This window comes from Daldinia caldariorum (genome assembly GCF_022478825.1).
Source record: "Daldinia caldariorum strain CBS 122874 unplaced genomic scaffold F4812scaffold_2, whole genome shotgun sequence".
Taxonomy (NCBI): Eukaryota; Fungi; Ascomycota; class Sordariomycetes; order Xylariales; family Hypoxylaceae; genus Daldinia; species Daldinia caldariorum.
Window position 1 is genome coordinate 1692165 of NW_025953038.1, and position 15106 is coordinate 1707270.

The window sequence follows — 15106 nt, forward strand, 5'->3', positions numbered from 1 at the left end:
TAACGCTGCTCTATTCTAACTAATGATGATGATGATGATGATGGTGATGATTTCTAATAATCTAATCCAATACCCGCTGTCCAGATGCTTAAAATGCAATGCAAGGTATAAATAAGTACCTTATATCCAAGCAGATCTTATGTTATGTTAGGTTGAATTATACATGCTCTTCTTCTCTCCCCCCCTTTTTTCTCTTTCCGTACCCTACCTATACCTGTACCTATACCTATACCTAGCTCCTAACCTAACCTAAACCACCTCTACACACCCCTCATAAACCCCCTCTTCCTCACGGGCGGCAGCGCGCCCTTCTCCTTGGGGACGACCTTCTTCTGGCCCTCGGCGCGGGCGTCGAAGACGGCGTAGGAGTCGGCGGCGCGCTCGGCGGCGCGCTGGCCGCGCTCCTGGCGCCACCGCCCGACGTAGCAGCACAGCGGGAACAGCGCCGTGTTCACGGCCACCCACGCGAACAGCACCCCGAAGTTCAGCCCGATCTCCGAGTGCAGGTCGAACAGGATCGACCGGCTCGCCTGCACGATGTGGTGCAGCGGCCACGCGTACCCCCACCGGAAGAACCCCGGCGCCAGCTCGATCGCGTAGAACGCCGTCGATACGTTGGTGATGACCCACTATTGCGCGCGCGCGAGACGTGAAAAGTTAGCAAGCTTCTTTTTCCCTTTTTTTTCTGTCTCTTCAAACTTTTGCCAAACTTCTCATAGAGAAGTCGGTCACTCCTCCCCCCCTGCGAATGCAGGGGCAAACTTTAGGACAAGAGCCTAGGTAATCTGTGGAACGGAGGAAGACGAATAGGGGAGAGAGTGGGTGGGGTGGTACTTACGAAGATGAGCCAGCCCGCGGTCCAAGGCTGCCCGATGATGATGCCCATGTTCTCGCAGGCGAGGCCCAGCGCGCACATGCCGACGAAGTTCACCATCCAGTAGACGGCGAAGGAGCCGTGGCCGTACGCGGTGGGGTTGACCGCGGGCTCGGTAGGCGACGCCGGCGGGTTGGAAAAGGGGATCTGGAAGGCGAGCGACACGAACGAGTAGATGAGCGACACTAGGAAGTACGTCGTTGTCGTCGCGAAGAGCCGCCACAGGATGAGCTGCCAGAAGCGTAGCGGCGGGTGGCCTTTGGGGATTACGAATTGCTAAAAAAAGAAAGACAAGTTCATGTTAGTCCATGTGTGTGTGTGTGTGTATGCGTGCGTTTAACGGGAGGAGCTGTATAACAAGGACACGGTCCGATTCGTCCCGGGAATAAAGTCGGACGGTGAGTAACAATGAATAACACATACCATGTGGATAGGCAAGAAGAAGGTGAAGGAGAAGAATGCAACGATGATAAGGTAGATCAGACCGATGCTGACCGTGGGTGTAGCCGTAGACGGGCCGAAAGGACGCAGATCGAGAGATAGGGGCGTGACACCGGGGCTCAGGGCCGCGGGCGCTCTGGCAATCAGGTCCCTATCGAGAGACGAGTTGGACATGACACTCCGCGTCCACGTCGGGCCGAACCGTGCTGCGAACTGGGAAGCGAAGGCGTTGAACAGTGGGACGATATAGCTGAGGGTCGTGGTCTCCTGTCTCGCGGACTGGGTGATGAACTGGATGGCGCCCGTGGGATCGTAGGACGAGTTTCCCGTGGAGACAGCTTCCTGTAACAGCGCGGTAGCGTTCGGGTTAACGATGATGGCCGCCCAGCAGTCCCAGTCGTACACAGCCTGCCTCACAGCAATCGGATCGTATCCGAACTCGTCGGGTGACACGATGGTGTACCCCAACTTCCGCGTCACCGGCGAGTCGATGACCTCCTGCGCTATCTCCGTTACAGTCGGTCCTACGAGGGGCGTCACGTCGTCGTACGGCGCAACCTGGCCGTCAAAGTCGACCACGAAGATGGTTAGGCTGTGGATGTTCTTGTCGATGTGTGTGAGCACGCCCCAGTACATAGACAGCACTGCTAAGATGAACGTCATGAGCATCAAAACTAGACAACACGGTCAACTTTACTGTCTCTCCCAAAAGCAGCCGAGGCTTGACTAACGCGTCCGAAGCCAATTAATAACCACCTCTCGCCGGACCTTGGCCATCCTCGGATCCCAAAACCCGGCGCTCCGGTGTGGCTCCTCGTACCGGTCTCCTGCATCTTCGACAAAGTCGTTCTCCCGAGGAGGAGGGTCCTGAAGAATTGTGCCGTCGGAGTCTTCCGTATCCGTCGCATATCTCAACCAACTCGTCTCGATCGTCTCTGGTCTGAAGGGGCCGTCCCGAGCGCCAGCCGCAGGGCTCGTGAAGGAAATGACCGAGGGCCTATGCGGCAGCGACATCTCTTACTACTTCTATTAATTTATATATTCGGAAACCCTAAACCTAAACCTAAACCATGGAATAAGGGATATATTGTGCCCCAACAACAAAAGAGTGACTGGTGCTTGTTTGCTAGCGGAGAACCCTCGGAAGAGAGTTATCTCTCGTATATAAAGCTACGATGAGTCGATGATGGTCGGATATAATACATAAGAGAGGGGGGTAAGTCCCAAATATCCCCGAGTCACCGAGCCGACATATTCCTATTCTAAAAGTAAAATCAAAGCTTACTATTACTACTATGGTACCCTTTTTTTCTTTCTCTTTTTTTTCCTTCTCAGATCTCTTTCGCGATGGAGATAATGACAATGTACCTAACATGGTGTACATCGGCATAACGGCATAACGAGCTAAAATAATAACTTAACTCCGTCTCGCGCGCGCGCGCCATCTTCGTGCTGATGTCACCTTTTTTTTTTCGGTACCCGAGGACCGACTACCCAACGTCCATGACCATTTAATGGGTACTTTTAAGAGGGAAGGGGTGCGAGGGCTGAGAAAGATCCATCCATAAGCAGGTAAGGTCCTAGATCCATCGCCTTCTACATCGAATGTTGGTCTAATCGGGACCGGGCGTAGTCAGGTATCCTTCCTTCATTGGCACCACATTGTGCACCTGGCCTTTCGAGATAAGGTGAACGTGCCGCAGTGACATGAAGGAAAGATGGCGTAGTGTGTTGTATGTCTTGCTTGATGCCATGCAGACGCCGCCCCGAATTCGGCTGCCGATAAAAAGATGGTCAGCCAGTCAACGAAACGAACGAACAAGAAAAAAAAGCTAGAAAAAAAAAGAGGTCATGACTCGTCATGATCAAAAGATGGGTACGATATCTCGGCGTGGTTCAAATATGATAATGCCGCTACCACATTAAAGCCCATTTGCATAATTCCCGGTATTATCATCTCGGGAACAAGGGGGAATACGTGAGCATTTTTATAGCATTAGCATTAACTTCACGGCTGTGATATGGTTAGGTATCTAATGTATGGGGGATATATGTGCATATCTGATAGTCGTAGCGGCTCACCGCAAGATGCACGTCGTAAACGACCGAGCCCTACAATATGCGCGAGGGCCCCCTTTCCTTTTTTTTTTTTTACCATGTGCTATTCGACCAACGAATGCTACCCCCTTCGATACGTGAGGTAGTGTAACCACATAGGCAAGTTTAAATAAAACATGCCATATCTTGGCTTTGAGGAGCGGGGGTATGGGAGAGGTGGGATGGAGGGGATTCGTTGGAAGGATTCTGGCGTTTTACTCCTTGGTAAGCAGCCTTCGGATATTCTTGATGTTTTACTTAGCAGTGATACGAACCAATCCTGTAACTGCTCGCCGTATATGTAATACAGTAGACCTTATCTTACTGCTGCTACTCTAGGTATCTCGTATCTTCGGTGCCTTTTTTTTTTTTTTTTTTTTTTTTTTTTCAGTGTTGTGATGAGGTGATGTGATGTCTGACCTCACATATAAATACGTTGCAGAAGATAAAATCACCTCATGATATCGGTTTTTTCAAACGCGAGGCCGAAACTCGCATGAGCACAGTAATGAACCTTATAATACCATTACAATAACAGGTAATTAATGTTGAAATAGGACTTGACTAAGAATTAATAATGACAATTACCTTAGGTTATAGTTCACAAATGTCTCAACTTCGTCTTTAAACTAAGATACCTAACCCACGATATGATATATTCCATCAAGATGCATTCAATTACCGACTTATGGACCCGCTACGAATCCCGAGAATCCAAATATCCTTGCAACTGCTGTATTAAGACAACTGGATCAGGAAATACCTTTGTCACGAGGTCGAGTAGAAGATAGGTTAGGTACCTATTGAGAGTTCCTTGCGGAATGACGAAGTTGTTCAACTAACTAGGTAAGGTAAGCTGGTTCTAGGAACCTTCCAAAAAAAAAATCAAAAAAATCTTCGTCTTCCATGTTTCGCATCTGCTACCTGACAAACACATTGAGCTTGAGTGTTGTCACTTTGGGTATTGGTACAAAAAAAAATCGCCAACTGGCTACATCCGTATTACAAACCAACACTAAACGACATAATGACCCCCCAATTCCTATGTCTCATAAGTAGCACTCTTCCGAAGCGCCTCGTCCATGTCCCACTGCTTTCCACGAGACCCCTAGTAGAGTAAATGTAATATTGTATGCGGTGCTGAAGTCCACTCGAGCCGTTCCGTTCCTTTTGTTCTGTAATGCAAAAAACCCTAACGCCATAACGAGCCAGTTGTTGTTTAACTCATCATCTATGCCATGCTGAGCGTATCTAACCTAGCCAAGACGGGTTCAAGGCTTGCCGCAAGACGCTCGACCCGTCGTGCGGCAATAATGGCAACGGTATCTTCCTCTGAAGAGTCGACAAGTTCATACCTAGCCAAGGCCTTTTCCAGTTCGATACCTCCAAAGATGTCGACAGCAATGAGGCTATCCGTATTCAGCTCAATAGGCGCCGAGGATGTAATGATTGTTTCGTCATCATAAATGTCCCCGTCAACGTTTCCAGTTGAGCTCTCAGATGCTTCAGGCAGGGCGGTAGTTTCTGATACCGGAGACTTCAGTACAGGAACTACATCCTTCTCGGCTTCTGGCGAAAAGGATTCCACAAAACTTGATCCCTTTCCACCCAAAACTTCAGTGTCGATGAATGAAACTTCGGGTGTCTCCAATAGCGCATAGACGCGAGGTTGATAATTGAAGTCAGAGTTGTTTGGGGTTAGCATACTCAAGTCCATTGGTTGCTCAGGTAACATGACCATCCCTATCTGCTGATGTGGATGATTCTGGGGACCTGCCATGAAAGTGTTGGCATCTCCGCGAACCTGGGGCTCGGGCTGCGGCTGCGGCTGCAAAAGAGCAGAGGGTAGGGCTTTCAGAAAATCAGAGAAGGACGGCGATGAAAGTAGCGTCTTGCTGAAATCGGTAAGGCGCTTGTTCTCTTCTATCAAAGCACGCATCTGAGCACGCAAGTTGCCATTTTCGGTTACTTTGCTCGCAATCTCGGTCTCAAGCTGAAAGATGTACTCTGTTATAATATTAGCACGCGGTTTTTGCTAATGGACTGTGAACCTTACCCTTCCTTCTCGAACGGAAAGCACGTGCAGACACTTTATTCCGTAGCTGGCGTCTTGCTTTACTGCTAAGCTTCTTTCCTTCTTCGCTAGCAAGAAGTCTCTCGTCCTCATCCATCTCCTCTTCTTCCTTCTTGAGCTTGGGTAGCTGGACAGCAGGGGTACTATCACTCGACTCTGCAGGAGTAGCACTGGCGGTCGATCTCATCGAGTTAAGAAGTTGGGTAATCTTCTGCTCCACGAGTGGGTCTGGTGGCATCGGGGCTTTTGGCCGGGTTTGCTTGGCTTGTTGGTTTTGTCGGTTTTGTTGCTGTTGAATGAAATGCTGTCGTTGTGCCTGTTGCTGTGCCTGGGCCTTTGCCAATGCAGCCTGCTGGTGCATACCAGGATACATCCTTCCAACATTGCTTGTCTGACTTGGAACGATGGGCGACATCATTGTTTGGGGTTGTCCTCCAATGGCGTTGGGGTTAATCGTCGACTCGAAGAAGAACGAAGCATCCGCCCGGGATTCGAAATCGAGATCCATGGCTGTGGGGTTTATATTCTGCGAAGGCAGAGTGTTGAAGTCGAATGCATCTTCAACCGAACCCATCTCCGGAGACAGGTAGTCTAGATTATAGCCGGCGACTTGGTTGCTGTTGTTGAAAGCAATCGTGCTGGCAAGAGCTCCTGGGACGAAAGGGGTCTGCTGCTTGTACTGATCATACTGATGGCTGGGGCCGGGTAATACTTGTGCCGTCGATAAGATACTGGGTGTTGTTACCGCTGTTGAGGTCATGGCAAATTGAGGCTTCACAGCGGTAGTTGGAGAGCCGGAGATGGAAGTTGATCGGTACGATTTTGAGTCAAATTGGGAAAAATCGAAGAGCTCAAGGGGGTCAGCCATGTCAGAGGTTGAGGTTGAAAGCAGGCCTGATGACAGGCCTGAATTCGATGGAGATGACATGACAGAGCAAGGGGATCTAATTTCTCAAATCTGACTTCGCGACGACTTCGCCTGTGAAGTGATTGTTTGATTTTGTTTTGTTCGGTTTTATTCTGTTTAGTTTTTATTTTGTTCAGTTCAATTGTAAGATAGATGTTATGTGTGACAGGGGTTGTTGTATTTATATAGAAATGTTGGAGTGAGGGAAGAAATAGAATCAGTAAAAACTCGGAAGAAGCAAGAGAAGATGAGAAGACCGGGAAACTCTTGGATAACACGGGTGTCTGGGGCACCGGTGTCTAAAGCTCGCAGCAGCTTGGGGATCCTTAAGTCAAATGTGTGGCTTTGCAAGATACTTGGCTAGCATTGAGCTAGTATCTGGCTAGTATTTGGCCCCGTCGGGAAACCTTTACAAGGGTTGTACCATCCAGATTGTCGATTAAAGAGGAGAAAGGACGCGTCAGCTAGTGTGGAAAGGTCTGTTTCCCCTTCCCCTCCCCCCCATAGAGGCCGACAAGACCAATAGGAGCCTTGCACGAAGGTGTACAGTGAAACCCTACCATAACGAGTTTAACTTTTGCATAAATCCGGTACGATTTAAGCCTACAAAAGTATAAATTCTATGTAATATACGCTATTATGAAAGGCAATTGCGGGTGGACTTAGGGAACAGGTAGTACCTAAACCTTAGATACCTGTAGATCTCTTGAGTCTTCGATAGTGGAATCTTATATAACTCGCTAACTACCAGATCATTACCCTCTACAGCGCTTTGCAAGGCTCAGACCCAATACTCTCGGCTACCTAATCGCCAAAATGCCTCCACGACCCAACTTTAAACATATCAAGAGCATCAAAGACCGTACAGCGCAGAACAAACTATAGGGCTGACTACCTATGTTTGGAAAGCCTTAGCCGAGGAGCATGCTTTCTATCTGTACTCTAAGTAGGTAGGCTTTACTTTTCGAGTATTTAGAGTTTCACGGTTTCAGGTCCCAATCACCGTATTCCGTTGAAGTTAGTCCCGGGAGCATTAACGGCACGACGGCAGCACTTGTTCGACCGATGAGCGGTGCGGTAGAGGACCGACGAAAAAAAAGAGAAAGGGACCTTTAGGAATACCCCGTCGGCTCTAACGGGATCATGGCAAAACCTTACCTTAAAACTGTTCCTATTGCCAGCAGCTACAATATACAAAAGCGCCTATCCAATACAAAAAAAAAGTGTCTATTCAATACAATACAAACACATCTCGTTCTTCGCGAATATTTGTTTTAGTAACGAATGCGGCGCCTCCTACGAAATTTGTCAAAACCGTGTATTATAAACAAATACCTACCCAACAAGCAACTAACAAGCAATTGACAAACCTCGGGGCAACTCGTTCGAGGCTTGAGGTTATGCACGGAATAAAAGCTCATGTGATGGATGCATGATATATGTGCATAAGGTGCACCAAGTGTGTGTGCATATTGTGTGTATAAGCTAAAAGGAGGAAATTAAAATATGCCGGACACGCTTGCTCAGCCACCCCTACCTAAATCCTATCATCTATCTATCTTATTTAACCTGCCTGAATCTCGGACTTGATATGAACCTAACTCCATTGTTTACACCGGCACGATACCTAGCACAACCAGCATGCTTCAATTTTATTCAACCTAGGACCATTATACCTTAGGTCAGGTAGTGATCTTCTGAGGTTAGTAGCCTTGTTTGAGAGATCATTTCCTTACCTGTCATTGCGTTCTTGCCCCTTGTCTAAACCCAGAGTTTCAACGGCGGAAGGTCGGCGCTAGAGTGGTACCGACTTGTCGAACCGTGGTTTCGTACCTAGGTAAGATCTAACGTATCGGCAGTTCAGGGTCAAAAAGACCCGTGCTTGCCGTGATAGCGCTCTAGAATCTATGCCAAATATGGTCTAGCGTATGAGGCTTGGATTCCATGGAACTTCGAATCTCAGCTCGACAGGGATTTGAACAAATTCAACGTTTTTCGATGTTAACCACATTTCAAAAAGCAGCCCAAGATGTGGCTAAGCAAACGATAGTATGCGCTACAAGATACCTAGGTACAAAGAGACGATACCTGAGGTACCTCGAGTACCCAAGTACTTTGTACCTAGGTACTTATGTAATTAAGTACCTATGTAGCAGCCGTAGCAATCAACGCCTTGGGACCTTTTTCGTCTTCTCATGTCTCGTGGTATCGTACGCATAACAGGTATTGAAAAACCATGGCGAATGGTATAAAAATAGCTAATTGTTTTAGCCGCTGTGATGAGGCTCGTTTCGTTTCGATGTTTCCTCAGCCATGCTCTCCATAGACAAATACGGAAATCAAAGCCGTAACTTACCACCCTTTTGCAAAGCAATCGCCAGAATCACCAGATCATATTCTACCTGTCATGCATTACATAAGTAGGTAGCATCCAGAGGCAATGCTCTCAATTCGAGGCTCGAGCAAGGCGATAAACCGTTTGGCTCAAGGTTCGATCACGTCGAATAACAGTATACACGTATACACGTATATGATTGATTATGTTCTAGGTACCTACTGGGAATCGAATAATCACGCTGTTCGGGGCGGGATTAACTTAAAGTACCTGGGCCTAGTAGTTATACATAGTAGACCGAATAAAATGACAATTTAAACTGCATTTCTGGTGAAACTTGTGTTATGTGCTGGATCGATAGAGGCTTACGTATAACCTGTTGTCGCTGAATAGGTAACCAGCCCCTGATATTACAAGCTAAGATATTAGGCAAGGGTATCATATCATGCGTGACGATTCCCTCCGTAGATGTCTCCCGAGGATCATGCAGCGAAAACACTGGAAAATAATAAGCGTTGATTGACTAACATTGGCTCAATATGGAGACTAGATGCAACTGCTATCCCAATCGGGGTCAGCATTAGATAGCTTTGGGAGTATCTTAGGCTTTTGTCCTTCAAGATATATCTCTTCCCGAGTAGGTATTCCTTATTCTCGAGTACAAATAACTGGGTGGGTAGAAAACATCAACTGGAAGTGCCTGAAATTCGGTTCAACTTAGAATCACAAAACTGTCTTGATAGCTTCCATCTAATTAGCTATCTAAAGAAGCCAACCAACTCCAACACTGACCCCTGGTATGACCACCGGAACGCCGTCGTCCATGATTGCAAGAATCGCGCTTTTACTAATTATAGTACAGACGAAGAAGAGTTATGAGTAACATCTACGAGGACTTTTCCTTCTTCGACTTCTTCTTGCTTTTCTTCTCTGGGCTATCGTCCGAGTGCTTTCGCTTCTTCTTGGAGTCTGCGTCAGCCTCGCCTTTAGAAGGCGTTTCCTCGGCAGCCTTAGATTCGGCCTTCTTTAACTTCTTGAGCTCCTTCTTGCTGACAACTTGTGGCGTTCCGTCGGCATTCACCTTCACATCGCCACGCTCGTACTTGCGCTTGAATTTGGAGACCGAGATACCGGCTGCCTCTGCTAGTCGTTCATAGTCGGCCTCGGACAGCTTAGCAGGTCGCGTAGGAGTAGCCTCGGCCTCGTTGGTAGCCTTCTTGCTCCTGTCCTTCTTTGCCGAGTGCTTTTCCTTCTTCGGTGTCTTCTCTTTTGACTTGGCTACTGGTTGTTAGCTGATATTGATGTAAGATAAGGCTTCATTGGACCACTTACCAGTTTTAGTGCCGTTCATATCTACATCCGAATCCTCCTCTTCGGATTCATCCTCGTCCTCCGCGTCTTGCATCGGAGTGTCCTCAACTTCTTGGATTAAGGGCTTGCTAGTTGTCTTCTTGGCCGACGTGGCAACAGCATCGGCATCGGCATTATAGCCTCGCGTCGATTTAACCTCGAACTTGGATGGTGTAGCACCATTGGGAGCAATCTTGGTACCCTTAGACACCAATGGCTTGCCTTCTAACTTTCGTAGTTTATCCTCTAGTAGTGCACGAAGACGGATACCCATATCGGCCCTCTCCTCGTCGTCCACTGGGATATCCTCGCCATCGGCACCCTCGGTGCTCAGCTCAGAAAGAGCATCGACACGTAGACACAAAGCGGCCTTAGCAGACAGAGTACGGGCAATTTTACCCTTGTTCTTACCAGTGGCCTGTCCCACAAGAGATGAGTGGTAGATAAGACCATACTTGGGAGTGTCGTGCTTGGTCTTCAGAGCACGGAAAAGCGCCTTTTCCGCACCTAGGATCTGGATGGTACTACCAGGGCTCTTTGCCAGCTTCAGAAGAGAACCGGTATGGGCAATAAGACGAGCACCAACTAACTCGCCAAGAAGCTCTGTTAGGTTGGGGGCAATTGCCTTCATACGCGATGTCAGATACTGGGAGAGCTGCTGTCGGTACTCAGTGAAGCTGATGACCTGCTCAGCAAGGAGCTTGATGTTTTCCAAATCAAATTCAAGAATTTCAGTACCCATACTGACTTCTGCAGCTGCCTTGACGCGAGCTTCGATATCATCAGGTAGGATTTCAGAAAAGTCGGTATTGGGGGCGTTTTCTCTCGTTCCCATGGTGAGGATGATGCGAGCATAGGCAAGGTTGTCTTGCACAATGCGGTCCAACTCAGGGAAATGCCATCCATACCACTCCTTGACTCGCATAGCATAGTTGTTCAACTCCTTGTCCAGATCGTCGAGAAGCTTGATAGCTTGGACAATCATAACGTCCACCTTATCAGGGGAGAACTTAAGCTTATGGCGAGAAATGGAGTGCGACAGGGCAAGGGCCATGTTGCCCAAGTAGTCGCTTTCTAGCTCAGGGAAAAGCTCAGGAAGATAGGTCTTAATGGCGCGGAAGAGATCATTGGTAGATGAATCGGATACTGGAGTGATGTTCAACTGGGGCAAAACGTTGATTGCGGCACCCAATTTCGGATCAGCCACAGCAAGCGACGCCTTTCGTTCCTCCTTTATATCGTCGAGTAGATTCTGTAACATCGGGGTGACTTTTCCTTCTGTAAGAGCAGTGTATTCACCCAAGGCTTGAGCCGAGTCTTCGAACTTGATCATCTTTTTGAGCGATAGCCTATGCGAAGGTGGTGAGCACGCGCTCTTGGCCAATTAGTAGTAAGATTGGGATAGCAAACTTACATCGAGTTAATGGCCTCGGCGCTGGAAAGCTGCTTCTGGACATCATCTCGTGATAATAACTTCTTGTCCTTGGCCTTGAAGAGACCGTAGCTATCATCGCGTCAGTATAGTTGTTCATGCGCACCATGCACCACCATGCATCATGATGAAAATTGCGAGAACTTACCCCGCAGGCGTCTCTGCGAGAACGAAGAGAGGCATGATTGCAGGAGTATAATAACAATATATGTGTTGTCCTGCAGAGCTCTCTTCGCGACGGCAATGGTTGTATTTTAGGATTGGGAGAAATCTTGGAGCTATTGCTTGTGTAAAAAATTTATTCGAACTTTCGTCGTGAAAAAAAAATTGGGAAAGCTGCAGCATAAAAGTGGAGAGAGAATGTGGGAGCCAGTTAAAACGCATATTTTGACTTGACCCCTGTGTTTCCTATCTTTTTAAGAGCATAATATTTATTAGCCTTTTATAAGAAGCGTTCATCATTATGATAAACAGTATATTTCCTTATCCCACATTCAACATCCCCAAGCTGCCCTCTAGCGCATGCAACAACCGCAAGAACTAAGCTCTAGTTAGAACATCAACTTACTTCTAAGAGATACCTACCTACACCTAAGGTATCCTTTCATTAAATCAACGACAGCATATTTGTCAAAATGGAGGGCCTCTTTTTTAATATTAACAATGGGTGAGTTTAAATACTTATGTGAATAGCTTCTTGATTTATTTACACGAGCTAATATAACGATTGATATAGTTACATCGAGGGCATCGTACGGGGATACAGGAACAGCCTTTTAACTAGTGCTAACTATTCCAACCTGACGCAATGCGAGACCATCGATGGTATGCGCCCCTACATCTACGCGTGAGAGCATATAGCGATAAATCTAACAACTCCGGCTAGATCTTAAGCTGCAACTTGGCCCTGCTTACGGCGATTTCCTCGCCTCTCTCCCTCCCAATCCATCCACCTCTACTCTCGCCGCCAAAACAACCGACAAGCTCGTCTCCGAGTTCCGTTATGTCCGCGCAAATGCTGTCGGATCCCTCGCGCAATTTTTAGATTATGTAACGTACGGTTATATGATCGATAACGTCGCTCTTCTCATCACGGGCACCCTACACGAGCGAGACACGCGCGAGCTGCTGGACCGATGTCATCCTCTCGGCTGGTTCGAGACGATGCCCGTCCTCTGCGTAGCAACCAACATCGAAGAATTATACAACAGCGTGCTGATAGAGACGCCGTTAGCCCCCTACTTCAAGGGTAGCCTGAGCCACCAGGACCTGGACGAGTTGAATATCGAAATTGTGCGGAACACGCTGTACAAGAACTACCTCGAAGACTTCTACAACTTCGTCAACACCCACCCAGACATGGCCGGCACCCCCACGTCGGAAGTTATGAGCGAGATCCTCGAGTTCGAGGCCGACAGGCGAGCTATCAATATCACCCTGAACTCCTTCGGCACGGAGCTGAGCAAGGAGGACCGTAAGAAGCTGTACCCCAACTTTGGCCGGCTCTACCCCGAGGGCACTTTGATGCTCTCGAGGGCGGAGGATTTCGAAGGTGTACGATTGGCCGTGGACGGTGTTTCCGACTACAAGGCCTTCTTTGATGCCGCAGGTTTAGGCGGTGGCCCATCAGGTCCGGGTAACATGGCTGGCGGGGCCGGCGGTAACGAGAGAAGTTTAGAGGACATGTTCTACCAGAAGGAGATGGAGATTTCCAAGAATGCCTTCACGAGACAATTCACACACGCTATCGTGTATGCGTGGGTGAAACTTAGAGAGCAGGTAAGGCGGTGAAATTCCGTGTCTCCTTTAACTTAAACTTAACTCTCATATGCTCTGCTATGTCGGTCTCTAACTTGGAATATAGGAAATCCGCAACATCACGTGGATTGCCGAGTGCATAGCACAGAACCAAAAGGAGAGGATCGGCAACTATATCAGCGTATTCTGATTTCTCGCATGCGGCTTCACAAACCACCCCTTCGCTCTCTTCGAAATTGTAGAACTAATGGACGGGATACCAAGGAAATAGCATCCAAACCTGCGATTGTCACGGGATTTTCTTTTCTTTTCTTTTCTTCTCTTGCTTTTTTTTTTAAATGGCGCTAGGCTGATGGACAGACAGTTAGAGCTCCCACGCGTCTCGAATGGCTGCTGGTGTTTTGTTTGTTTGTATTGTACATAAGCACATGTTATTACAGAGTATGCATCTAGGCCGCCTATATGATACACTCCACATAGCACGCACTTCCACTGGAAAGCTTTATATCGTGATTTGGTCCTTCCAGGTCGCCGGGCTAAGACCGAGTGTCTCGATCATATGCTTCCACCTATCACTTCCCCTTTCCTTCCTCTCCATATACCGCAATAATTTTTGTCGTCGATGAAGCATCAACCTTAGATCCCGCTTACCCACCTTGTCCTTGTAGCCTCGCCCCCTTTCCAACTCGGTGGCCAGAGCCCGGATCTTGGCCGTTAGGATGGCGATCTGGACTTCGCTGCTTCCAGTGTCCGGACCGCCTCGCACCGGTTTCTCTTCCCTCTCCTGTCCTCGTGAGAGGGCCTTGGGCCTTAAGAAAGTATCGGTCTCGTGTCTCCCGAAGGTCTCGACGCATCGCCGGATATTGGCATGCAGCCTATCCTTCGCAGAGCCGTTGTCCATGTGCGTAATCCTGTTCAAGGCCTCGACTGCCTTTGCGTGGTTCCGCTCGTGACGTTCGATGAGCTGCTCGTACTCTTCCGACCCAGCAGGCACGAGTTCTGTCGGCATCGGCCGAGTCAGAGTATAGGCGAGATCGACTGCGGAATCCAATTCCTTCTTGTCGATGAGGTTGTTCAGAATATGGGGCGAGGTGGGGAGCTCGTGCGGTTCTTCCAGAGGGTTCCCGTCGTCGTCGACCGGTGGTTTAGACAGCTGGGCTTGGCCGGCGGAGTCGAAGGACTCGACAAAGGGGGTTGTGATACCGCGGATGGGATCACCATACTGGGACTCTCTGATCGCTTCGATCTCTTCTCGTCTCTTTAGGTGAGCAGCTTTGCGCTGCTGCATCTGAGCCCATCGGTAAGGATCCTGCTTAGACAGGCGCTTCTTTTCCTTTTGCGACAGAGAGGCAGTTTGTGTAACTGGGAGGAGGGACGAAGTAGGTGGTTTTATGGCCGGTCGAAGACACACTGGTCAAGCAATTGTCAGTCGGAGAATAGCCATGAAAGTGAAAATCAAGCTCAATTCTTACAGGAAAAAGTACCAAGGCGCTGCACGCCTGGTATTCGGGGCGGCATCGCGGCGTTATATTGAAGTCGATGAACCGCTGAGAAACGAAATCAACTTTTAGACTTGAACTTTTAGCAGTTGGTCCACTTTATTCCTCAGACCTGGGAAAAGACGGGATTGGGGACTTGGACCCCTCCGACATCCATTGGAAGATGTTGCGGAATGGATAAATGGCTTTACCGATTTCTGTGCTGACATAATGAATTGAACATTTCAAGATGGACCTCAAGTTCCCAATGCAAGGTACTTTGGTACTTGACTTATCGAGCTAACCAATCAGACTACCCCAATCGAGGCTAGCGTCTCCAAACCCTAAGCTTTCGCACCA

The 15106-nt window shown here is 48.3% G+C and overlaps 5 protein-coding genes across 5 annotated transcripts; 1 reads left to right on the forward strand and 4 right to left on the reverse strand.

Annotated features, from left to right (window-relative positions):
- Window positions 1-26: 26 nt before the first annotated feature.
- Window positions 27-2911, reverse strand: F4812DRAFT_180943 (MNNG and nitrosoguanidine resistance protein). Its single transcript, XM_047930028.1, has 4 exons — window positions 2047-2911; window positions 1298-1989; window positions 839-1150; window positions 27-629 (listed from the first exon to the last, which is right to left on the reverse strand). The coding sequence occupies exons 1-4, from the start codon at window positions 2327-2329 to the stop codon at window positions 261-263; spliced, it is 1656 nt and encodes a 551-aa protein (XP_047793809.1). The 5' UTR covers window positions 2330-2911; the 3' UTR covers window positions 27-260.
- A 1732-nt stretch (window positions 2912-4643) lies between these two features.
- F4812DRAFT_455610 (uncharacterized protein) lies at window positions 4644-6414 on the reverse strand (the record flags this gene model as incomplete). Its single annotated transcript, XM_047936853.1, has 2 exons — window positions 4644-5419; window positions 5469-6414. The coding sequence occupies 2 exons, from the start codon at window positions 6412-6414 to the stop codon at window positions 4644-4646; spliced, it is 1722 nt and encodes a 573-aa protein (XP_047793810.1).
- A 2813-nt stretch (window positions 6415-9227) lies between these two features.
- F4812DRAFT_414314 (nucleolar protein nop5) lies at window positions 9228-11837 on the reverse strand. Its single transcript, XM_047932870.1, has 4 exons — window positions 11659-11837; window positions 11493-11582; window positions 10061-11427; window positions 9228-10006 (listed from the first exon to the last, which is right to left on the reverse strand). Exons 1-4 carry the CDS (start codon window positions 11691-11693, stop codon window positions 9615-9617), a joined length of 1884 nt encoding a protein of 627 aa, XP_047793811.1. The 5' UTR covers window positions 11694-11837; the 3' UTR covers window positions 9228-9614.
- A 184-nt stretch (window positions 11838-12021) lies between these two features.
- F4812DRAFT_414316 (vacuolar ATP synthase subunit D1) lies at window positions 12022-13564 on the forward strand. Its single transcript, XM_047932871.1, has 4 exons — window positions 12022-12177; window positions 12247-12335; window positions 12397-13289; window positions 13375-13564. The coding sequence occupies exons 1-4, from the start codon at window positions 12146-12148 to the stop codon at window positions 13456-13458; spliced, it is 1098 nt and encodes a 365-aa protein (XP_047793812.1). The 5' UTR covers window positions 12022-12145; the 3' UTR covers window positions 13459-13564.
- Window positions 13565-15068, reverse strand: F4812DRAFT_414317 (ribosomal protein S15 precursor-like protein). Its single transcript, XM_047932872.1, has 2 exons — window positions 14741-15068; window positions 13565-14678 (listed from the first exon to the last, which is right to left on the reverse strand). Exons 1-2 carry the CDS (start codon window positions 14784-14786, stop codon window positions 13771-13773), a joined length of 954 nt encoding a protein of 317 aa, XP_047793813.1. The 5' UTR covers window positions 14787-15068; the 3' UTR covers window positions 13565-13770.
- Between the last annotated feature and the right edge of the window lie 38 nt (window positions 15069-15106).